Source organism: Emys orbicularis, chromosome 1 (genome assembly GCF_028017835.1).
Source record: "Emys orbicularis isolate rEmyOrb1 chromosome 1, rEmyOrb1.hap1, whole genome shotgun sequence".
Taxonomy (NCBI): domain Eukaryota; kingdom Metazoa; phylum Chordata; order Testudines; family Emydidae; genus Emys; species Emys orbicularis.
The window spans coordinates 122,512,678-122,538,752 of record NC_088683.1 but is presented as its reverse complement, the minus strand read 5'-3'; the positions used below and the strand labels follow the sequence as shown (position 1 = coordinate 122,538,752).

Below are 26,075 nucleotides of genomic sequence, written 5' to 3'. Positions count from 1 at the left end.
TTAATGCAAAATAAAGGTTCTATGGCTCAGGCTGCCTCTGCCTCTTACAGAGAGGATGCTTAAAAGTTGGCTAAAAATTAGCACACTTTGCAGCCTTTGATTGCCTGTGTGGGAGAGTTTGTGGGAGGGAGAATGTGAGGGGGAAAGGTGTGCTTAGTGTTTAAATAGTTTTGGGACATTACAGAACCATGACTCTGCTTGATTTATTCCTTCCTGAGGATACTGGAATTAAAATATGATGAGTGTAGATCAATATTAAGTGACAGTGAAAAATATATTTCCCTTGACAAAATATGAAGCAATCTATCATGTATTTCATCCCAAATTTGAAGATGTGAATTAAACAGCAAGCTAATGATTTTGAAAAGTAAAGAATTGAGGGCCAGCTTCCCTGCTGCTAGAGAATTTAGCCAACAGTCTTAAAAAACTTCCTACTGATTCTGTTCCACAAGGCTCTGTTACACTTTTAAAGTCTTAGATATACCTCTCTTTCCTTCCACAACAGAAATTTCCTTAATATAAAACTGGAGGCAGAGGGCAAAATTCTAACCCCGCTGAAGTCAATGGTATTACAGTAGAACCTCAGAGTTACGAACACCTCAGGAATAGTGGTAGGTCGTAACTCCGAAATGTTTGTAACTCTGAACAAAACATTATGGTGATTATTTCAAAAGTTTACAGCTGAACATGGACTTAATGCAGCTTTGAAACTTTACTATGCAGAAGAAAAATGATGCTTTCCCTTTATTTTTTAGTAGTTTACATTTAACACAGTACTGTACTGTATTTGCTTTTATATTTTATTTTATTTTTTTGGTCTCTGCTGCTGCCTGATTGCATACTTCCAGTTCCAAATGAGGTGTGTGGTCGACTGGTCAGGTTGTAACTCTGGTGTTTGTAACTCTGAGGTTCTATTATATTCCCTTTGGCTTCACTGAGGCAGGATTGCACCCCAAATTCCTCTTTTGCTCATATATTTCTGTGCCTCTAGCTAGCGGGTACATGCAAGAGAATGGTGACACTCTCCTCTTTTCATGACAGAGTCACTGTCTAGTTGAAGAATGTTACAAGCCAGAAAATTCTATAAAGTTTCAACAACTTATCTGATTACATGAAATAAAATTCAGGATAGATAATAAGCCACAAAAGTACATTCAGCCTCCAGGAGGACTTTTCTTTCTTTGCTCTAAGAATACAAGAACATTCATAATATTCCACTACAATGAAACCTGTTCTTATAGCTTACCTCCAAGCAACAGTCACCGATCTTAGGGTATGTATACACTGCAATTAGACACCCAATGTCTGGCCTGTGCCAGCTGAATTGGGCTCACGGGGCTCGGGTTAAGGGGCTGTTTAATTGCAGTGTAGACTTCTGGGCTTGGAGCCCAAAGTAGGAGGGTCCCAGTGCTTAGGCTGCCCAGAAGTCTACACTGCAATTAAACAGCTCTGCAGCCTCAGGCCTGGGAACCTGAGTCAGCTGGCAAGGGTCAGCCCCAGGTTTTTCTTTGTAGTGTAGACATAACCCTACTGGCACAACATTTTTTCCGAATATTCAATTCCACTGTGGAAAGCAACGATCTGTAGAAACATGTTTCTAGCCACATGCTGACCCAGCCAACTACTGCAATCGTATGGTACAATTGCCACCTGTGAAAACAGACAGAAGCAAAGATGCTCCATACAAGTAGGAAACTGATCAGCAGGTTGCTAGACAAAAGAGTAGATAAAGCCTCCAAATGCAAAGTGCTGAGTGAAAGCTGGATAAAAGTCCTGTGTGAAAATGACACATGTAAGAGTAGCAGGAATATAAAGAGAATAATTTTCTGGAGGCAGCAGGGTCTATCAGGGATCACTCAGCTTCTTTCTGCTCTTAGAGGAAGTTGCTATGGACCACAATGCTTCTTGCACCCTGCAGGAGCTAACCAAGCATCTGCTCTTCCCACCACAGCTCCAAGAGACAGCACAGCTCACTCCATTGGTCTTGCCTCCCAGAGACTCATACTAGTAAATAAGCCTCAAACCACAAAAAAAGTTTAAAAGATGTTGGATGGGGCAAGGATGCCCTGGGGCCCTCACTTCATACACTTGTTACAATACCTATTTAATCAGTAAGAGTTTGATTTTTGATGCAGAGACAGTTACAGTTGACAGAAGAACAAGACATTGTAGAAATCGGTGACAAGCATGAAGCTTCACAGCTGTCAATCTGGTGCATGGTCATGACCACTTGGAACTTAATGATAGTGGAAGGGAGAATTTAGAACCTTGTAAAGTCTTATATTTGACACAAATGGCTAAGGCTGTGTCAAGGCTGCTTCCCCACTTTGAACTTTAGGGTACAAATGTGGGGGCCTGCATGAAAACTTCTAAGCTTAACTACCAGCTTAGATCTGGTCCGCTGCCACCACTCCCAAAGCTAATTCCCTTCCCTGAGTAGCCTTGAGAAACTCTTCACCAATTCCCTGGTGAATACAGATCCAAACCCCTTGGATCTTAAAACAAGGAGAAATTAACCATCCCCCCTCCTTCCTCCCACCAACTCCTGGTGGATCAAGATCCAACCCCCTTGGATCTAAAAACAAGGAAAAATCAATCAGGTTCTTAAAAAGAAGGCTTTTAATTAAAGAAAAAGGTAAAAATCATCTCTGTAAAATCAGGATGGAAAATAACTTTACAGGGTAATCAAACTTAAAGAGCTCAGAGGACCCCCCTCTAGCCTTAGGTTCAAAGTACAGCAAACAGAGATAAACACTCTAGCAAAAGGTACATTTACAAGTTGAGAAAACAAAGATAAACTAACACGCCTTGCCTGACTGTTTACTTACAAGTTTGAAATATGAGAGACTTGTTCAGAAAGATTTGGAGAGCCTGGATTAATGTCTGGTCCCTCTTAGTCCCAAGAGCGAACAACCCCCAAAACAAAGAGCACAAACAAAAGCCTTCCCCCCCCAAGATTTGAAAGTATCTTGTCCCCTTATTGGTCCTTTGGGTCAGGTGTCAGCCAGGTTACCTGAGCTTCTTAACCCTTTACAGGTAAAAGGATTTTGGAGTCTCTGGCCAGGAGGGATTTTATAGTACTGTACACAGGAGAGCTGTTACCCTTCCCTTTATAGTTATGACACGCCCCCCCAAATCACAGATAGTGTTGGACAGCCGGTTCCACACTGGCTGTGATTTTTTCCTGGAGCTCTAGGAGAAAACAGAGTTAATAAGACACATGCACCTTTAGACATACTACTGATTATATAAAAACTAACAATATGTTCCATTCCAAGAACAATTTTTAACCAGTTGACTCTGGGAAACTTTCCCGGGAGAGTGCATCAGCCACTTTGTTAGAAGCTCCTGAAATGTGTTGTATTTCAAAATCAAAATCTTGGAGAGCTAAACTCCACTGAAGAAGTTTTTTGTTATTCCTCTTGGCAGTATGAAGCCACTGTAGCGCAGCATGATCCGTTTGTAGTTGGAAACGCCGTCCCCAAACGTATGGGCGTAGCTTTTCCAGCGCGTACACAATGGCGTAGCATTCCTTTTCACTGATTGACCAGTGGCTTTCCCTCTCAGACAGTTTCTTGCTGAGAAACACAACAGGATGGAATTCTTGATCCGGTCCTTCCTGCATTAAAACTTCTCCCACACCCCGCTCGGATGCATCTGTGGTTACTAGGAACGGTTTGTTAAAGTCTGGGGCCCTTAGCACAGGGTCAGACATGAGTGTCGCCTTAAGCTGGTTAAAGGCCTTTTGACACTCATCAGTCCACTGAACTGCATTTGGCTGTTTCTTTCTGGTTAGGTCTGTCAGCGGGGCAGCGATTTGGCTGTAGTGTGGTACAAATCGCCTATAATATCTGGCCAAGCCTAAGAAGGATTGGACCTGTTTCTTTGACTTTGGAACGGGCCACTTTTGGATAGCATCCACTTTGGCCTGTAGGGGATTTATAGTTCCTTGACCCACCTGGTGCCCCAGGTAAGTCACTCTGTTTTGGCCTATTTGACACTTTTTAGCCTTAACAGTTAGTCCTGCCTGCCGGATGCGCTCGAAGACTTTTTCCAGGTGCTTCAGGTGTTCTGTCCATGAATCAGAAAAAATGGCCACATCATCGAGGTAGGCAACTGCAGATTCTCCCAATCCCGCGAAGAGACCATCTACAAGTCTTTGGAAGGTGGCGGGTGCATTTCGCAACCCGAAAGGGAGTACATTGAATTCATACACCCCTGCCTGGGTGACGAAGGCTGACCTTTCCTTAGCGGGTTCATCTAGTGGTATTTGCCAGTACCCTTTGGTTAAGTCTAAAGTAGAGATGAATTGGGCATGTCCCAATTTCTCCAATAGCTCATCTGTGCGTGGCATTGGATAGTTGTCAGGACGAGTTACAGCATTTAGCTTACGGTAGTCCATGCAAAAGCGTATTTCCCCATCTGGTTTGGGAACTAGAACCACTGGAGATGCCCATGCACTGTTAGAGGGGCGGATTATACCCATCTGTAGCATGTCCTGGATCTCCCTTTGTATAGCAGTTTGGGCATGAGGTGACTCCCGGTAGGGTGGGGTTCTAATTGGGTGAGCATTACCTGTGTCAATGGAGTGGTATGCCCGTTTGGTCCATCCTGGAGTGGCTGAGAAAATTGGTGCAAAGCTTGTGCACAGCTCCTTGATCTGCTGTCGCTGCAGACGTCCAAGGGTCGCGGAGAGGTTCACCTATTCTACGCCACCATCCCTTTTTCCTTCGTAGTAGACACCTTCAGGCCACTCCGCGTCATCTGTTTCCTGGGCTGTAAACTGGCAAACGTTTAATTCTCTGGAATAAAAGGGCTTAAGAGAATTAACATGGTATACCTTAGGCTTTATGTTGGAGGTGGGGGAGGCTATGAGATAGTTAACAGCTCCTAGGCGCTCCTGGACCGTGAATGGTCCTTACCACGACGCTTCCATTTTATGGGCCTGGAGTGCCTTTATGACCATGACTCGGTCTCCTACTTTGAAGGACCGTTCTCTGGAATGTTTATCATACCAGGCCTTTTGCTCTTCCTGAGCATCCTTTAGGTTTTCTTTAGCAAGGGCTAAAGAGTGTCGGAGGGTGCTTTGTAGGTTGCTTACAAAGTCTAGAATGTTAGTTCCTGGAGAAGGCGTAAACCCCTCCCATTGCTGCTTCACCAACTGTAATGGCCCCTTAACCTCGCGGCCATACACAAGTTCAAATGGTGAAAACCCTAAACTGGGATGTGGTACAGCCCTGTAGGCAAAAAGCAACTGCTGCAACACTAGGTCCCAATCATTGGAGTGTTCATTTACGAATTTACGTATCATGGCCCCCAAAGTTCCATTAAATCTCTCCACCAGGCCATTGGTTTGATGGTGGTAAGGGGTGGCAACCAAGTGATTCACCCCATGAGCTTCCCACAGGTTTTTCATGTTCCCTGCCAGGAAATTAGTTCCCCAATCTGTAAGGATGTCGGAGGGCCAACCTACCCTGGCAAAAATGTCTGCTAATGCCTGGCACACACTTTTAGCACTGGTGTTGCTTAAGGTTACTGCTTCCGGCCATCGGGTAGCAAAATCCATGAAAGTCAGTATGTACTGCTTTCCTCTGGGTGTCTTCTTTTGGAAAGGACCCAGAATATCCACAGCTACTCGCTGAAATGGGACCTCAATTATGGGTAGTGGCTGGAGAGGGGCTTTAACCTGGTCTTGGGGCTTTCCCACTCATTGGCACACCTCACAAGACCGGACATAATTAGCAACGTCCTTGCCCATTCCCTCCCAGTGGAAGGACTTCCCCAACCGATCTTTGGTTCTGTTCACCCCAGAATGGCCACTGGGATGATCATGGGCTAAGCTCAAGAGCTTTACCCGATACTCAGTGGGAACTACCAACTGTCTTTGAGGATGCCAGTCTTCCTGGTGCTCACCAGAAAGAGTCTCCTTGTATAAAAGTCCTTGTTCTACAACAAACCGGAATAGGTTAGAAGAGCTGAGAGGTGGTGGGGTGCTCCGTGCCGCCGCCCAAGCTTTCTGAAGGCTGTCATCTGCTTCCTGCTCGGCCTGGAACTGTTCCCTTGATGCTGGAGACATCAGTTCCTCCTTGGACTGTGGACTGGGGCTTGGTCCCTCTGGAAGCGATGCAGGTGCTGGGGCTGTTTCCATTGACTGTGAACCGCTGTCCGCTGGTGCACTATGTGGTATTTCAGGCTCTGGCTGAGCCTCTTGGGTAGGGTTATCTGCTGCTTCTGCCAGTTCAGGCTCGCTGGTGCCCTCTGGCGTTGGAGTGGTAGACGGGTTTGCAAGTGCTGGACTCAGTGCTGGCAATGGTTCTGGTGCTGGTTGCGTTGCCAGTTCCGGTTCTGGGCCTGGCTTTGGCTGGGTCTCTGGGATTGGATCCACTACGGCTGTTGCAGTCGTTGGCAGGGGATCCGGTTCCACCACCTTTGTTTGGGTCTCTGGTAACACAGACGGGGCCCTGGTGGATGGCTCAGGAACAGGGATGGGGGTGAAAGCTTGCTTAGCCTGGCTGCGGGTGACTATTCCCACCCTCTTGGCTAGCTTCACATGGTTGGCGAAGTCTTCCCCCAGCAGCATGGGGATGGGATAATTGTCATAGATTGCAAAAGTCCACATTCCTGACCAGCCCTTGTACTGCACATGCAACTTGGCTGTAGGCAAGGTTACAGACTGTGACATGAAGGGTTGAATTGTCACTGGAACCTCCGGGTTGATGAGTTTGGGGTCCACTAGGGATTGGTGGATAGTTGACACTTGTGCCCCAGTGTCCCTCCAAGCGATAACCTTCTTTCCGCCCACTCTCAAGGTTTCCCTTCGCTCCGAGGGTATGAGAGAGGCATCTGGGTCTGGGGATCTTTGGTGTGATTGTGATGTAATGAACTGTAATCGGTTGGGGTTCTTGGGGCAGTGAGCCTTTATATGTCCCAGTTCATTACATTTAAAACATCGCCCTGCTAAGGTATCACCGGGGCGATGTTGGTTGGTGGAGACTGGTGTGGTGGGGTGGGAAGGCATCTGGGGTTTCCCTTGGGATGTGGGTGGGGCCGTGGGTTGTCCCCGGTGGTAAGGTTTTGTTTCGGCTTGCCCCTTCTGATATTCGCTCCAACTGCTACTAGTTTTTTTCTTTTCTGCCACCTCCACCCATTTGGCTCCAATCTCCCCCGCCTCGGTTACAGTTTTGGGCTTCCCATCTAGGATGTACCTTTCTATTTCCTCAGGAACACCCTCTAAAAACTGCTCCATTTTTACTAGGGAAACCAGATCTTCCAGAGATTTAACATTTGCTCCTGATACCCAGGCATCACAATTTTTGTCAATGTGGTAGGCATGTCGGGTAAATGACACGTCTGGTTTCCACCTTAGGGCTCTGAACCGCCGACGGGCATGCTCGGGTGTTAGCCCCATTCTGAGTCTGGCCTTGTTTTTAAAAAGTTCATAACTGTTCATGTGTTCTTTAGGCATTTCAGCCACCACCTCTGCTAAGGGTCCACTGAGCTGCGGCCTCAGCTCTACCATGTACTGGTCTGTAGTGATGCTGTATCCAAGGAAGGCCCTTTCAAAATTTTCTAAGAAGGCCTCAGTATCATCACCTGCCTTGTAGGTGGGAAATTTTCTGGGATGGGAAGTGGTACCTGGAGAGGGGTTGCTAGGATTGGCTGGTATATCCGGCCTAGCCCTTGCTAATTCCAGTTCATGCTTCCTCTCTTTTTCCCTCTCCTCCATCTCTTTTTCTTTCAGCTCCATAGCTCTCTTGTGGGCCTCCTCTTTGGCTTTCTCTTCTCTTTCATGGGCCTCCTCTTTGGCTTTCTTTTCAGCTTCTTGCTCGAGTTTTTTTAATTGAAGCATTCTCTGATGTTTTTTTTTCATTTTCTTCTGCTTCTAGTCTGGCCAGTTCTAGTTTGTTAGCTATTTCTTTGGTAGTCATTTTCCTGTTTTCTTGTGCTGGGCCACACCCCTCTGCAGTTGACTGAAACTGGGATGCACTCAGCTCAGGCTGCTGCTGAGGTAACAGAGACTTTCTAACTAGCTATCCCCGAGAGGTAGAAAGAAAAAAAACAATTCAGCTTGTAAATTCCTTTTACCAACTGTTTGCTCACTGATTGAACCCTTCTCTTAACAAAGACCCTTGTTAAAAAAAACTTAACACCTCTGCCTTCAGGCAAGGAGAGATAAGATATGCATCTACCTTCAGCTCTGCTTTCCAAGCAGCTAGAAAGGAGAAAAAAAAATCTTACTTGCTTTTGGTTTAAAATGATCCCACTGCTCTGCCACCATGTCAAGGCTGCTTCCCCACTTTGAACTTTAGGGTACAAATGTGGGGGCCTGCATGAAAACTTCTAAGCTTAACTACCAGCTTAGATCTGGTCCGCTGCCACCACTCCCAAAGCTAATTCCCTTCCCTGAGTAGCCTTGAGAGACTCTTCACCAATTCCCTGGTGAATACAGATCCAAACCCCTTGGATCTTAAAACAAGGAGAAATCAATCAGGTTCTTAAAAAGAAGGCTTTTAATTAAAGAAAAAGGTAAAAATCATCTCTGTAAAATCAGGATGGAAAATAACTTTACAGGGTAATCAAACTTAAAGAGCTCAGAGGACCCCCCTCTAGCCTTAGGTTCAAAGTACAGCAAACAGAGATAAACACTCTAGCAAAAGGTACATTTACAAGTTGAGAAAACAAAGATAAACTAACACGCCTTGCCTGGCTGTTTACTTACAAGTTTGAAATATGAGAGACTTGTTCAGAAAGATTTGGAGAGCCTGGATTGATGTCTGGTCCCTCTTAGTCCCAAGAGCGAACAACCCCCAAAACAAAGAGCACAAACAAAAGTTCCCCCCCCCCCCAAGATTTGAAAGTATCTTGTCCCCTTATTGGTCCTTTGGGTCAGGTGTCAGCCAGGTTACCTGAGCTTCTTAACCCTTTACAGGTAAAAGGATTTTGGAGTCTCTGGCCAGGAGGGATTTTAGTACTGTACACAGGAGAGCTGTTACCCTTCCCTTTATAGTTATGACAGGCTGATTTTGAAATCTGAATCCCATCTGCTGATTTTTAATAAGAATTCTCCAAGATTTTTTTCTTTTGAATCAGCCACATTGAGAAAGCAAAAATTTGGATACAGGTTTCTGAACTGAAGTGAGGAAAAAGTCTGGACCCAGATGGCGTCCAAGTAGAATTTGTAAAGTTGTTTAACACTAAATGAATTCCTTTTATGATGAAGTTTCATGCAGAGGCATTGGAGAAATAAATTGCATATGTCCTACAGAGAAGCTAGAATTTCAATTCTTCTCTAACAAGGGTAAAATCCATAGAATCTTAAATCTTATCAATCTACTTCTTTATTCAATAATGACTTTAAATTATAGCTTAAAGTACTGGTGAAGAAACTAGAAGTATTACTTCCAAATTTAATGCATGGAAATCAATCTCAGGAGGTTAATGCAAGGGAATCAATAGACATGGATTTTTTTCATCTTTTACTGTGTAGCTAAAGGTTAAATGAATAAGGCATGCACTGTGTGACAGTTTCATTTCATGCAGGAAAAGTATTTGATCATACTGAATTGGGGGGGAAATGAGGCATTTGTTCCCAGGGGGCCCAGTCCCCCATCCTCCGGCCCCTGATTGGAACTGGAAATTTGGCCCAGCTGTTCTTCTGTCATGACAGAGGGGCAGACAAGCAAAATTCAAGTGGTGTTGCAACCCTATGCGTCAGGTCACAACACCACTTACTCACATTTGGCCCAGCTGTCCCTCACCGCCTCCTGCTCATGACCCAGGGATGACTGGGTTAAATCTGAACGGCACTGAGATCCCAGGGGCCAGATCGCAATGCCACTCATTCACATTTGGCCTGGCCTTTCCTCCATCCAAGGGAACTAAGCGAACCATAATTAAGGTCACTTTAATTCTGAAACTGTCCACCCAGGGATTTAATGCAGTTTAATTAATCCACTTTAAATTCACACCTTTATTTAATTAAGATTAATTTTCCTGAGTGTCCCCATGTAGACAAGCCTTAAGCCCTCAAAATAGGGTTTATGTAAGTAAGTAGCGTCTGGACAGTGCCTCTGCTCAAGGGCAATTTTTATGCTCCATGAAAAGGATTCCTTTAAAATGGAAAAGTGAGAAGTTTAAATATTTAGGGGGGTGGTAATTGACAACATTCATGACCTGGTTCCTGAAAAAAAGTGGGCAAAATAATTATTCATTGTTAGAAAAAGTGGTGGAGGTAGAGCAAATTACCCCCTCATTCCAACTGGTGGAGTTAAGGACCCACAGCCAGTATAAGCTGGCATGGCACAGTCAACTGAGCTATAGTGATTTACACCAGCTGAGCACTTGGCCCAATAATCTTAAAACCAACATGGCAGCAAAGTGTTTGCACATTTGTCACCTTTGGCCAATTATTATTCCAGAACTTTTTTTTAAATGGTCAGATAAGCTGATAATTCACTTTTATGGAAAAAAAAGTCCAGTGATTTACTCTCCAGCATTAATATTAACAGATGATGAGTTGGCCCATTATTATTGGGCAGCCTCATCGTCTTACCTTGCGGAGGGGAGGTGCAGGGAAATAATGTCAATTTTATTTTTCGCAGCTCAACTGTTGTTAAAAAAGCCATATGACTGAGCGATGTTTTGTTTAGTTTGCCATTTAAAGAACTTAGTAGCATTACCAGTGACCCAGCTGTGGGAACAAGTGTTTGGACTTGGAAGTGATTTGTGAAACATGGAAGGTTTGTTCAGATGAATTCTCCACTTGGGTCATGAAAAAGCATCACTGGATTTCTGGGTTTTCTTAAAATCTCCCTTTATAAAAAATATTCTGGAAGAGTGTATTGTGAACTATATTGGAATATTTAACAGTAGAATGCCAATTACTATAATAAAAGATAGATATCTTGCTCATAAAGTTTATTTTTACCAGTACTTGCTTCTAAGACATTACTTGATTGCTAATTTGGAAATCAGCTCAAAGAACCAGAATTAAACATTTAGACAATAAGCTATTATCTATTTTCTTTAAAATGTAGAGATAAATGGAAGAATAACTTTGTTTTTAATTACTTTTAGTGGGACTGGAATTCATTTGCAAAGGAGAGAAAAGCCATTATTAATACAAAGCATAACATTCTGCACAAAATGTATTACCTGGAAAACTACTCATAGTTTTTCATTCTAGAAGAGAAATATTTTATAGTAATGTAAAATGTCATATTTTACTAGTGAAAATGGAAGTAGGACATTTCCTTCATATGAAGCAGAATGAACGTCTCCACCAATGTGTCCAGAATGGAGGAAAAGCAGGTGCAATTGGTGTGATTTATGCAGAAGGGGTAGCGGTTGGGGAAGCAAGGAGTAAGGTTTTCAGATATGGTGCCTAAAGGTGGGCTCCTAGGTCCACAGTTAGTCAGCTGAGTTAGAAGCCTAATCTTCAAAAGTGCTACTCCCACTAAAGTCAAGATGAGCTGCTAGGTGCTCAGCACCTTTGAAAATCAGGCAATTTGTTTAGGCAGCTAAATATGTACTTGGGAGTCCAAAATTAGGCATCCGTTTTTTAAATGATCAATAGCTACAAGGCATACTCCCATCAAACCTGCAGAAACCTAGAGAGTAATACTCTTAGATGGAGTCTCCATGGGTCAGGAAGGACGTGTGAAGGCAGGGAAGGAATAAAGGCAAAGAGCACAGGCTATACGCAGCATGTTCCCCATCTACAACTAAGTACAGCTGAACGTATGCAGGTCTGTGCAGCGTGAACTGAAATTAATGCTATACAGGTGGCCATTATTATTATTAATTATTGTAGTTTGTATTACAGTACCATCTGGAAGTCCCAATTAAGATCCATGTCCAGGACAGTAGGATTCCTAGATACACATACTGAGAAAGAGTCCCTGTCTGGAGATTTTACAATTGAAGTAGGCAAGAACAATAATAAGGGCTATTATACCTGTTTTGCAGATGGGAAAACTGGGGAGCAGAGAAATTAAATTTTGTCCAAGGTCAAACATGAACTCTGTGACAGAGCTGGCAATGATGTCTTGTGGCCAAGAGTCCCAGACTTTAGCCACAAGAGGATCCCTCCTCTCTGTGTGACATCATCCTTGGCTAACAAATCATTGGCAGCAGGACTCAGGAGGTCATCAAGCTGACAGGGAAAGAAAGCAGGTCACATGCTGGGGCGCACACTCTTTGATTGGCGTTACTAAGCTGCTAAATGGGAAAGCTGAAAAATCTCAAATGCTCAGTAACATTGCACTTCCAACTCTGCTTGTTGCATGTAGACAATCGGAGAACATCTTAACTTAATGGGTGAATTTTTAATTTCTACTAGATAAATGAACCTGAAGCCCTGCCAAGTTCAGTAAGCACTGCCCACTTTTGGGGCAATTCTGGCTTCTGGAGGGCCTCTTTGGCGAGTGGTAATCTCCATCACCAAAAGACTTTTCAACACTGGGGCATTCATCATAGTGCACCATGACAGCAGCCAGTGTAGACTCTGAACTGATTTTATGTAGTTGTCTGTTTTTAGATCTCCATTAAGACAGAAAAATGAGAATTGGCAGACAAATGATCACTCCAGTGCAGCATTCTGTCTCTGACAATTGCAAGTACCAGATGTTTCAGAGAGATGGAAACCCCCCTCTAAAAAGATACCACATCCATAGAGGAAGGCACTTCTATGTATTGCAAAGTGGTGAGACTTTATTGCAAATTAATCAGTCCACAATATCACTAGAGAATCTACATTTTGGTACTGTAACAGCATAAAGCAAAATGTAAGCCTCTTTTTTTGGTTACTTGAATAAGTATACTAACTTTATTTTAATTTTAAAAGTTGGTTAAGAATCCCCCCTCCTTGATTAGGAAGTTGCATGCCATGTTTTAGCTCAGAGGATATTTTTACAGTGGCATGTGTCATCACTGGACACAACAGTTAAAATTAGATAAATGGCAACTCAGGGCTTACTACTTATGAGAAGTTACCACAGACTCATGTGAATCTTTCAAATATGAAACTTAAAAAGGCTCATGGTGAACTGCACCTCACATCTGCAATCAGCGCATGACAGGATAATCAAAACATTTAAAGCCTTTACTCTCAGTGGTTGATGATATCTCTAATTACTAGCACACAGAGATAGGTAAAAAGTCCTTGAGAAGCAATCAAATTGTTTGATGACATGAACAGGCTGCTGCTACTAGTTGGAATACAGGGAGAACCATGAGAATACAAAAATCTTCAATTTGCTTTGGTTTTTGTTTAGTTTTTCTTCATTTTAAATCCGACTACATAGAACTCAATTCTTCCAGAGAGGGATTCTGCACTGCACCATTATCATGGATGGATTAGCTGCTGCTGCACATAAGGAAGATTCTCCTGCAGATTATGTAAGAGTTGAAGATGATTTGGTTGTGTACAAAAAGTTTGCAGAAGACAGGGACAGAAAAGGCACTTCATAGATCTACATTACAAAGTGAAAATTCAGTAGCAAGGCTATACTGGAGAAGATCATCAGCTGGTATAAAATATTATAGCTCTGCTGACTTCAGTGGAGCTATGACAATTTACACCAGCTGATGATGTGCCTCACTGTGCTTGGGAGCCTTGTCAATGTAGAAATCCAGACCTCCAGAGCTGCCGTCGATTTATTGGGCCAACTTACGGATTCATTGTATATCATTATTTAAGTGAACTTCCCTCCAGTGTGGCTAAGTTATAAGATGCAATGGCAAAAGTCTCAGTTAAACGGCATGTATGATCAGAAAGGTGACTACGTAAAAAAGGCATCTCCTTATTTGACAGATCGTCTCTCTATCTGTATTCTTCTCCCTATCTTCTTGTTCACCATCTTTTATTCCTATTAGTACTTGCTGAGCTCATACAGGTGTGAGAAAGATCTAGATTCTCTGTCTTGCACATCATCAACAGAATTATTACATTTCAGCTGTATAGTCTTTGTCTGGAGGCATGTAATTCAATGGAATTACTGTGCAGGCAAAAAGAACCCAGCTTGACTTTCAGATACCAGGATTTGCAGAGCTGATGGAAAGGCCATCCTTTTAATTAGAAACCACTGAACTGACAAATCTAGCATGTAGAATAATCATTACATAAGAATGACCCTACTGGGTCAGACCAAAGGTCCATCTAGCCCAGTACCCTGTCTTCCGACAGCAGCCAGTGCCAGGTGCCCCAGAGGGAATGAACAGAACAGATAATCACCACGTGATCCATCCCCTGTCGCTCATTCCCAGCTTCTGGCAAACAGAGGCTGAGATAAACTACCACATGAGATAAACTTGCAATGGCTTTTACACAGAATATCTAGCCAGCAAAAGACAGCTGCAGTCACATTATGATGTATTACATCTCCATAATCAATAAGAACAGTTGGACACCCTGTTCCTTATTATATGCACATAGATTAATACAAACACTGAACTTCAGACAGTACATTAGAAGATATCAAGCTATGGTTACTTCCAACTCGTAACCTAGTAACTGGTTCTAAAACACTATTATTAGTCTCTGTAATGTACACCGTCACTTACAGCAACTCTTCCCCCTCTTCTCCCCCCCGCCACAGCCACATAACTTATCAGATTGGCCTATATATGAGAAACTCCTCCAGGGCAAAGGCCTAACCATGCCCCGATGACAAATATCCCAGACACTATGATTGGCTGTCTGTTCATATATATTTGCCCTCTACTGGATGGCATGTCAGACCTGTATATGTATGATAATGTCACCTTCCAGTGGCTGCCCAAAACAGAGGATAGAAGCCCTTACACTACTACACAAGTGAGCATGTTGCATGGTTACAGATCAGCTTAGTAGGAAATTAGTCAAAAATCCCCTACCTAGTTAATGCTTAATACAGAATTCTTTTCCCTTCTCCATTACTGTATATAAAACACAAGGATTCATGTTCTGGCTGGCAGGTTTGGGGTTACTACAATACCACCAAACAGAGCTAGTTGGTATTGGGGCTGGTAAAGCTAAGCCTCAGTCAATAATGCAACAGCTATTGGCTCTGCAACAGATACTGTTAAGTCGCTATGGCAGAGGTTCTCAAACTGTGTTCTATGGGTCACTACCTGATGTTCCATGGAGAGATGACAGATCTCTGATCCTGGAGAAGGAACAATCAGGTGAATTGGAGAAGGGATGGAGGAGAGTTTCAAGCAAAGGCTGGCTCTTGCTGGTCCCGTGGTTATTTGGGAGGGATTTTTCTGAGCCTAGTGGTTTGTGTAGGTTGGCAGGTTCTGAGGCTGGATGGACTCAATCCTACCCAGGATGCAAAAATCCTGTCTCCCAGTTTTTCACTTTGAAAATCTAGTCAACATGCAGGAAAAAGGTAGGAGAGTATATGAAGCATAAAGATTTCTCTATGTAGTGTGAACTTTTAGGACCTAGCCTTCAATAATGTATGATGACTAATAATGGGAAAGTGTTTAGCGATTTGCCTTTGATATGCATCCAAAAGTTTGAATTTTTGAGGTCTGGTTGGTAAGCTCTGAAGAGCAGGTTCCTTCAAGAATTAGCCAATATGTCCTGCTCTCAGTGTGCTTGGAAATATTTTTTGGCAATATTTCAGTACTACCATTTCTGGCTGAAACTAGAAAATTCAAGATTGTGGAAAGTGAACTAAAGATTTAAGAATAAAACCCATGTTAAAGGCCTGGATGCAGGTTCAGGTAGGTGGTTCTTTTATTTAAGTTGGTTCACTCATACCCAGTGCTGAAATGAGTATCAGGAAAGTAAAACTATTTTCCCAATTGACTTGAACTTGAACATAGCGAGAGTGTGCTGTAAACATAGTGGACAAAGCTCACTGTAACAATCAATGAAATGGATAATCTGATATATTAGATGATCTTACCAGTAAAGTCGATGAGTTACTTGGATGCTCTGCAGAGAGCGGCATAGCAGAAGTTTCACAAGAGGGCTTTCAAGACTCCACTCAAACTTGATCACCTTAACAGACATAGAAACCACATTCACTTACATGCTGTTTCTGTTGCGTTCTCTTTAAAACAAAAATGGCCTGACAAAGGTTTTATTGATTTATGTATGTATTTTAAATGTGATAACCCGAAAGAAGCAGAACATTCCCAAAAACGCAGTGGGCATAGACAAGTCCGCCCCCTCCCACTTCCCGACCCCTGACTGTCCCCCTCAGAACCTCCAACCCATTCAACACCCCCTGCTCCTTGTCCCCTGACTGTCCCTTCCCAGGACCCCCATCCCCTATCCAACCTCCCTGCTCCCTGTCCCGACTGCCCCGACCCCTATCCACACCCCCATCCCCCAACAGCCCCCCGGGACTCCCACCCCTTATCCAACCTCCTTCTGCTCCTCATCCCCTGACCACCCCCTCCCGGAACCCCCCATCCCTAACTGCCCCCTGGGATCCCACCCCTTTATCCAACCCCCCCCGCTCCCTGAACCCTGACAGGCCCCCCAGGACTCCCACTCCCAACCCTCCCTGTTCCCCATCCCCTGACCACCACCCCCAGAACCTCCGCCCCATCCAACCGCCCCCTCCTCCCTGACTGCCCCCCAACACCCCCCGTTCCCTTACCCAACCCCCCCGCACCCTTACTAGCAGCAGGAGCTCGCAGCCGTGACACCTGGCCAGAGCCAGCTGCTCTCCCCACGCTGCCCAGCTTATAACTATATGTTCCATTCTATGCATCCGAAGAAGTGGGCTGTAGCCCACGAAAGCTTATGCTCAAATAAATTTGTTAGTCTCTAAGGTGCCACAAGTACTCCTGTTCTTTTTAATTATTACATGCCATTGAAAGTGGCTCCTTCCTGGATTTCCCTCGTCACCGCCCTCCCACAAGCACACACCCCAACATAAACTGAAAGGTTCTGACCCCATAGGAGCGGGAGGAGAGGCATTTATAACAGATTGCATGGAGGAAGGACAATGTTTTGGGGACAGTCATCTCTTCCTGGACCCCAAGAAAATATTTACTGAGCCATGGTTGCAAACCCTTGAGAAAACAGTTGGGACATTCTGTCCTACAGCTTATAAAGTGTTTTGGGATCATTTATGAAGAAAGACGGTGTATATAATGAAAGATTATTCAGCCTGCAAATTGCTCTCTTCAGTCCACATTGGCGGCATCTTTCCCCCATCCTTACACCAATTGTATTTGGCTACTTTGCATAGATATCTAAAAGTAAATAACTCATTGTGATGCCAAACACTACTTTTCTTGCAGAGAAGCCATGCCACTACCAGCTTTTGATTTGATGGTGTCTGCTATTGGTCGTAACTCCTTTTCTTTTCTTTTTTTTCAGATGCTATATTTTTTCCCCCCAGAGGAAAGGCCTGTTTGCAGGACACAAAAATCCAATCAGTAATGCCAAGAAGCAAACCACATTCTCTTGAGTGGAGCACGATCTATAGTTCACCCCTGTAGTTAACTCAATCATTGCATCAGCTGATCTGACTTTCTTGCTTATTCTTCCACTAATGCATCAATCAAACTGAAAGAATTAAAAGTATTTAATGAAGTCATTGATCTGGCTAGAGAACTTCCTTGGCTATCCATTTTTTCGTTACCTGAACCAGCTGTGGGAGGTATTCTAACAATTCATCATTTGACAGATTTTCCATTTGTTGGACTGCAGTTCTGCGAATGTCTTGATCTGGAAAACTAGTGCAAAACAAATAGAGATCATTAGGCATTATTGAGCTGCTTCTGATACATTACAATTCTCATGACTCTCAGCAATACAAAATGCTAAAGAAATGGGAGAGGAAAATCAATTTGCTTTACAGTAATAGGTGTCAAACACACATGACTGATAAATTAAATTGCATAGATTTTTACTATACCTTACAGTGAAAAAACATTACACTGATCTCCATGTACCTCTTTTCAGTTAAGCTATAATTAACAATTCAGTCCTGTAGTTATATACTAGTATATGAAGCAAATTCTGAGCTTTCTGCAGCTCTTTTTCAGAACTGGCTGAAACTCAGAATTTCCATTGCATGGGGAATTCCAACATTTCAAATTTTGTTTTTGTTCTGAATCAGAATTAAAAGACAAAAACTTTTGAAATTTCCATTGTAATAAATTTTTAGAAAATAACTGTTGATTCATTTTGATATTTTATTATATTATATTATATTATAATTTATGTATAATAATACAATATAGAATGTGGAAACAGTCATTTCAAAATGAAAAATCAAAATGCTTTTTTTCAATTTTTTTTCCAAAATGAAAATTTCATGGAAATTAACATGTTCCCTTGGAAAGTTTAGATTTTGATGAAACATCATTTTCCAATGAAAAAATGTTCCACTGGAAAATTTTCAACCAACTCTATTAAGGACAAACTTCATGGCTCGGGAGTAGAGCTGGTCAGAATGTCTTCATCAAAAAATGTTCTGGTGAAATACGACTTTTTGATCAAAACCAACAATTTTAGCAGAAAAGTTTCCAGTTTTTCATTAATAAGCCAGAAATTGAAAAAAAAAAATCTGTAGAATTCAGCTTACACTTTCAAAAACTGAAGAATTCTTACAGGGAATTATAAAAAAAATCTTTTGAAATATCCTGCAAAAACTAATTGTAATTTTTGACAAGCTCTACTCAGCAAATTAGTAATGGGCTATGCAGCTTTTCACGTCCAGAGAATTTGCTCAACTCTGTCCGAAGTCATTAGCATCATTACCATCATATGTTCAGGGGACACATTGAAATGAGTTGATAGGCTTAATCCAGTCCCTTCAGGTCAAACATCTGCATCACAGAAAACAATGAAACCCTACCACTTCTAAACAGACACTATCACTGGGAGTTTTGGTGCGCAACTTCCACTGGATTTCAGTCCTACTTCAGAGCCTAACTCCTTTAGGCTCCTCTGAAAAATCTCAGCAACAGTCTCGTCTATTTGGCACTCTAGATATGGATGACAAGGGCTTACAGGGCCTGGAGACTGAGCTGTCATCTAATCCAAAGGGGATTCCTTTCAGGTCAGGCCAGGTGCAAATTGGCAGAGGCAGTGTGGAAGCTGGCATTGCTGATGCCCATGCTATGTCTGTTCTGTACATCAACAGAGGACTTCACTCTTCCAAGTTGTCAATCGGGGCATTCAATTCACTTGAAAATAAATGAAAACTAAAACATGAAAGACAACAACAAAATAGAAGCAATGGTCGCTGGGAGAGTAATAAAATTTCCACAACTGAGAGAGACTGAAGAACTTGCATAGGCATTTTTGTGCAGAAGTGTCTGGGTATCCTGGAATTCTAGAGAGGTACTTTTAAGTATAATCAAATTTAAAAAATAATAAACCAGAAAACCCTACACACTTTGATAATCAAATTGCTGTGTGTGTTCAAATAATTAAAAAAAATGGAATGACTATATTTTGGACCTGTTAGAAAGCCCTGGCTTCTGCACTGCATTCATAGCCCATCTGTAGCACATCCCTTCCAAACTATTTTTTAATTATACCACTGTGTTTGGCTTTTTAATATTTTGTTTATCTTTATGGTGCATATTTGATGATGTTTTTAATATTGTCTGTAATTGTTTGTGTAGTGCTCAGAATGCCCTGTTGAGCAGGGAGGGGGTGTTTTATAAATAAATGATCATTTTAGTCCCAAATTGGTCTGTTTTACAAGAGTTAATTATTTTTTAATGTCAGGCAACATACTATGAATTTGAAGCTGCTACTTTAATTTTTACATAGTTATTTAGAAAAAATGTATTTGAATGAAGATCACAAATCCCCTTATCATTCTATCATCAAACTACGCAATTGCTCCAAAGGGTTGTGAGCCAAACTTGCACAGATAGTATGGGAATCAGTACCTCCCTTTCCCTCTCTCCTGGTTCAACAGGTTACTGGAGAGTGAAATATGTTCTATACAGGCACCAAGTCAAGCAGAAAATGTTATTATTCAGTTACCACTTGTCCTTGGGAGCAGTCAGTGCTCGAAGATGTGAAATGTTATGATGACAAAATTCTGGTTTCTCCCCAGCCAGACGAAGAACAAGAAACCTTCTTATTTGAACAGTTCCAGAAAATCCAACTGCTAATGGTTTGATTCCTTAAAACTAATTTGCTAAGAGCTGTAGTGTGAAATGTGTCTATGTTTCTAAATTATTTTAAGGAGATATGTTTAGTGTCACAATGCACTGAAAGGCGTACACACTGCAGTAAAAATCTAGAGGGCAGCTTGCTTCAGCAAACATGGATCTTACCACTCTGTTTTTGGATGAGATTCTGTATTGCTCTCAGTTACTAAACGGTTTCCTTCAGCTTGTATATATGAAGGTCAGTTTGAGGTCAAGCAGAACCTTTCTGAGGGAATGAGTAATAGACCAATCTTGTTAACCAAGTGACAACTTGTTCAATCCAAACAGTAACAACCATCCCTGCTCTTGAATTTCTGGGCTGTTTGGGGCCACAGATAGAGCATTTAGTGGTGCTGATTCTTTTTCTATTTATCTGTATTTCAGGATTATTTAGATTAGGATGAACATCCAACATCCTTTGAAACATTAGCTCCACAATGAAAAACTCAATCAGTATTATGCAATGCTTATGTAGCATTCTTATATTCTACTTCTTAAAAACATTACGATTTGGGTCAGAAACCCTATGTGAATCAAAAACTTAAGAACCTAAGAATGGCCCTACTGGGTCAGACCAAGGATCCATCTCGCCCAGTATCCTGTCTGCCGACAGTGGCCAGTGCCAGGTGCCATAGAGGGAATGAACAGAACAGGTAATCATCAAGTGATTCATCCCCTGTCGCCCATTCCCATCTTCTGGCAAACAGAGCCTAGGGACACCATCCCTGTCCATCCTGATGGACCTATACTTTATGAACTTACCTAGTTCTTTTTTGAACCCTGTTATAGTCTTGGCCTTCACAACATCCCCTGGCAAAGAGTTCCACAGGATGACCGTGCATTGTGTGAAAAAAAATTCCTTTTGTTTTAAAACTGCTGCCTATTAATTTCATTTGGTGACCCTTAGTTCTTGTGTTATGAGAAGAAGTAAATAACACTTCCTTATTTACTTTCTCCACACCAGTCATGATTTTATAAACCTATCCTTTGCATTACTAGAAATTCCAGCTTCTTCTAGCCATGTAAACCATTTAGGTGAGAGGGGTCCTTTAGTGAGGGCTTGTCTACATGGTGAGTTACTATATGGCAAGTTTGTATGCTGCAGATTCACAGTCAGGCTTACTGTGCAGTAACTCACCACGTAGATAAGCCCTGAGTCTTCTAGTGAATCTTCAAGCGTTGTGTCAGGACTGATTTCAGTCATCCCTAAATTATTCCTGATCCTCCAATCACCTTGACCACCTTACTTGTATGATATACTCCTTTCTCCTACTTTTGTTCTATTTCTTCATTATCTTTTCAGGTAGTGTGTACTTCACGGCAAGGACTCTGCCTTTCCATATATTTGTAGTTGGCTTGCATATAGGCAGTGCTACTGGTAAAAGGTAATACATAAACCATGGGTGTCAAATCTACTCTTTAACAGCATTTTGTAGCATAGGAAACAATCTTTCCTTGGTAGCTTGTACTGTTACTTGGAGTATTCTTATAGTTATAAGATTTCCCCTAGTATTTCCCCTAAATGTCCATACTGCTGCTTTAAACGCATAATGTTTTATTCTTTCCTGACTGACTACTGAAAATAATTGACCACGTTCCTGTTTATAACATCCCTTAATGTAGTTGTATCTCCTTTCAGACTTTACACTGACATCTGAAACAGGTTTTTAAGCTAAGTAAGCAAATTGCAATTTGCTTTGGAAGTAAGAACTGTTCTTGATTCTCCTCATATGGGTATCCGGAAAGGAAATGTATCTCGAGCCACATCATTCAGCTAAATCGGATCCAAATAAAAAACCTAGCACTGCTGAGACTTCATGTGAATTTGTGACATTCCCTGGAGACTTTTAGATCTAGGAATCAATTATTACAACTAATGCATATCTTTAGTTTTCATTTGTAACAGATAAAATAGTCTTAATTTTAATGTATGATCTCAAATAACAATATGTTGGAGACCTCATACATATTTGTTAGGTAAATAGGATGGAAATATTTTACTGTAGAGGTTGGAGTATTTTATAGCATATGATGCTCCTTTTAGTGAAGAGAGAGGCATCTCACGTGCCACCTTTCTGGCAGGGGCATGCCACCAATGAGAAGTTTACCATATGCCATGCAGTGCTGTAAGCCCAGCTCTCATTTTGTATAAACAATTTACATTCTGCTATGTTCTCCCACATAGTATTGCAAATCTGAGCCATGAAATGAAGGATATAATATTTGTCAGAAATGTAGACAACTACACTTCCAGACCAGTATAATCAATACATTGATTCCTAGAGCCTCAGGACTCCAAGAAGTGTAGGATACCATGTTGCTGAGTGCTTTATAAATGCCTACAAAGGCACCCAGAAGTGTAAACAAATACTTAAATGGATACGGAACTAAGATTTAGGTTACAAAATTAAGCTTTATTGTTGTGCTTTTTTATATTTATAAATAGATTGAGACTGGAGATTTACAGAATTTAACAAGAACAGAATTCCCCCCCCCCCAAGTTTAGATTTTTTTTTGTTTTACAATGCAAACTAGTTGTTGTTTTAAAATATTATCATTTCAACATGCCTCTGCAGGTCTGTAAACAAAATATTGAAGCAGCTTTGGGCTAATACATGAAAATTAGAAAATTAAACTCACCAGTCTAGCTTCATTGTCTGGACTGAATGCAGTACAGAAAGTAAACAAGCAGTATAAATGGTGAAAGGGACATTTGATTTTTTACTATTATTTCAGTTGTAATGCCTTAATTCTGGCATTTCCTAACTTTGAGTGTTTGACTTTGCAACTTTTCATTAATGTAACTAAAGAATTTATCACAATGCACTTACACAAGGGTGTCAAATTAAGGTTGCGCAGGCAATCTTAGTTCTGACATTTCAACATTTGAATGCTTGACATTGCAACCAGAATAATGTAGGTTGTGTGTGTAATTTCTTAGTTTTTCTTAAAAAAGAAAACTGAAAACAAATTCCATCACATGGTATCATATCGACACCCACACAGTTCATCAACAGGATTGGAACTTCTAAATCCAGACCTCTGCCACTTGATCAGTTCTGGGGTTGGTCTCTCTCTTGATCTGTGGACAGATGTTTCACTGAAACTGGTATGTTCCCACAATAAGTTGCAGTTTCAACAAACTGTCATTTCCCAACAAAAAAATATTGTTGAAAAGTCCCCAACCAGATCTCGTTCTAATCTCCTCCACCCCACCCCAATCACTCCGTCTTCTTCCAGTGGCTCTCTATCTCCCTGTCCAGCCATTCACAGTTTCCCTCATGTGGTCCCCAGACATCATGCCCAGCCTGTCCCAGTTTCCTCTCTCATGGGTCCCCATCCACCATGGTGCCTTCTAGTCATCTTTTTCTTCCCCATGTTTTCCATCCACACTGATTTTCAGTACCAGACTCCTCATCTAATCTCAGTCTTCCCACACTGCATCTCTTGCTTTTTGTCCGGACTCTTTGCCCTGCCAGGTGCAGTTCTCACTCCGCACCCCAGCTCGATGTCAGATCTGTCTCCCCTCATCCTCCACTCCCTTCTTCTGCCAGTCACTGTCTCCTTCCTGAGACCATCATCTGATCTCAGTTGCCCCTTGTCCCCACGGCTCCCAGTCCCCATCTCCTTTCCCAGGCAGTCCTAGGCTTCCCCAATCTCAATGCCCAGTCCCAGTTTCCCTTAACAGCTTGGGACTTGCTTTTAAAAAAAGCCCCCAAAATCTGAAATTCTAAAAAACATTACAGTAGTTTTTTAAAAGTGCCACTTATAGTGTATGGGTGAATACTGGCTGTTTCCAAGCTCTGCATAGAGATCAGCCAGACAACCCTAATATTGACCCTCAGACTGCATATGCAGCTCCCATAGATTGAGAGATACATACGACCCAACGTTTTCAAGTTGGGCTCAAGGGGCAAAATTCACTATTGAGTTACATAGGTATTAATTTAGCCCATAGATCTTTAAAAGGGCAGAATTTAGTCACTGCATTTGTACTTCAATTTTTTACATATTTTTGTGGCCTTTTGACTAACGTTATGTCCATACTACAAACATTTGCCGGCATTGATACGTCAGTCGTGGTGTGAAGAGTTGTGACCACTGAATGCCATAGCTGTGCTGGCAGAAGTCTCTAGCACAAACACAATTATATTGGTAAAGCTGGGCTTTTATTGGAATAGCTTGTTTCATTCATAGGGCATGGTTTTACTATACTGGTACAAATGCATTCGTGCTGGTATTGCTGCTTCCACACTAGGAGTGCTTTGCTGGTATAGTATGACAATATTTCTATAGTAGTAAAGTGCTCCTAGTGTAGACATATCCTAAGATCAAGCATACATCAGTTTAATATATGATATTTCCACTACTGGGAATTATATCCGGCATTGAAAAGTAATATAGCAAAATACAATATGTCCAATAAGTTCTTGGAATGTTTTAAGGACAATTTTTGGTTTCAGAAAGTGGAGGAAGTAACTAGATGGACAGTCATTTTAGACTGGATTCTGACTAACAGGGAGGAATTGATAAGGAATCTGAAGGTGGAAGGCATTTCATGATGATTTTAGGATTCTAAAGAACAGATAGAGTGAGAGCAGCAGAATAAGGATAATAGACTTCAAAAAAGCAGACTTTAACAAACTCAGAGAACTAATAGGTAAAGTCCATGGGAAGAAAACATAAGGGAAAAGGAGTTCAGGGAGTGCTGGCAGTTTCTCCAAGGGACAATATTAAAGGCACAATAGCAAACTATTCCAATGTGATGAAAAGATAGGAAGAATAGTAAGAGGTCAATATGGCTCCATCCAGAGCTCTTCAATGACCTGAAAATTATTACAATCCTACAAAAACTGGAAGCATGGACAGATTGCTAAGGATGAGTACAAAAGAATAGCACAAGCATGTAGGGACAAAATCAGAAAGGCTAAGGCACAAAATGAGTTACACCTAGCAAGGAACATAAAAAGCAAATAAGATGAGGTTCTATAAATACATTAGGAATAAGAGAAATATGAAGGAAAGCATAGGTCTTCTACTTAGCGAGGAAGGAGAGCTAATAATGGACAACATCAGTCTTAACTAAACACCTCTGCCTTCTTGAAGTAAAATACGCATTAAAAAGGTTAATGGTGACCAGATACTTAACACAATTAATATTAACAAGGGGGAAAGAACACAATCCAAAATAGGGAAAAAAACAGGTTAAAGAATATTTAGGAATGTTAGATGTATTCATGTCGGCAGGACCTGATGAAATGCATCTTAGGTATCTAAGGAATTAGCTGAAACAATGTTGGAACCATTATCATATCTTTCAGAACTCATGGTGATGGGTGACATCCCAGAAGACTACTACTACTTCTTCAAGGCTTAGCCAGACAGACAGCCGTAGCGATCATTCGCCATTTGGTCCATTCCTGTGCAATCGCAAAGGCTTGACGGTCTGAGAGTCCGACATCAGAACAGACTTGATGAACCCATGTAATAGGGGGTCTGCCTCTGGGCTGCCTCCACCCTTCGGTTGGTGGAATTTTATCCCGAATGTTACATGCCACCCGGAGAACAGCGTTCGCGGGAATGTCTTGTGGCATCCTTGCAACATGTCAGAAAAATGTAAGGTGCTGCCTGTGGACAATGGCCCCAGTAATCTGTACACCCAAGCGACCATAAACATCTGCATTACAAATGAAGTCATTCTACTTTATGCCCAATATACGATGTTGGCTTTTTGTGTGGAAAGCCTCCAGCTTTGTCCAGTCTGAGCAGCGTAGTGTCCATGTTTCGCAGCTGTACAACAGTATGAGAAGGATACAGCTCAAATAAATCCAGAACTTGGTTGTCATACTACGATGATGATGATTCCATATCTGTTGTAAATGGCCCATGGCAGATGCTGCAATGCTAATCCGACGGAGAACCTCCATGTGAGAATTGAAGGAGCTGGT

General features: G+C 41.9%; 1 protein-coding gene across 1 annotated transcript in view; it reads right to left on the bottom strand.

The window, feature by feature from the left end:
- The window catches only part of PIK3C2G (phosphatidylinositol-4-phosphate 3-kinase catalytic subunit type 2 gamma), a 321,727-nt gene that overhangs the window by 180,060 nt on the left and 115,592 nt on the right, over positions 1-26,075 (bottom strand). The window contains exons 16-17 of the mRNA XM_065420952.1: positions 17,592-17,685; positions 15,897-15,991 (exon numbers count right to left, since the gene is read on the bottom strand). Of these exons, the coding sequence (XP_065277024.1) occupies positions 15,897-15,991; positions 17,592-17,685 (189 nt within the window). The remainder of the gene's footprint in view (positions 1-15,896; positions 15,992-17,591; positions 17,686-26,075) is intronic.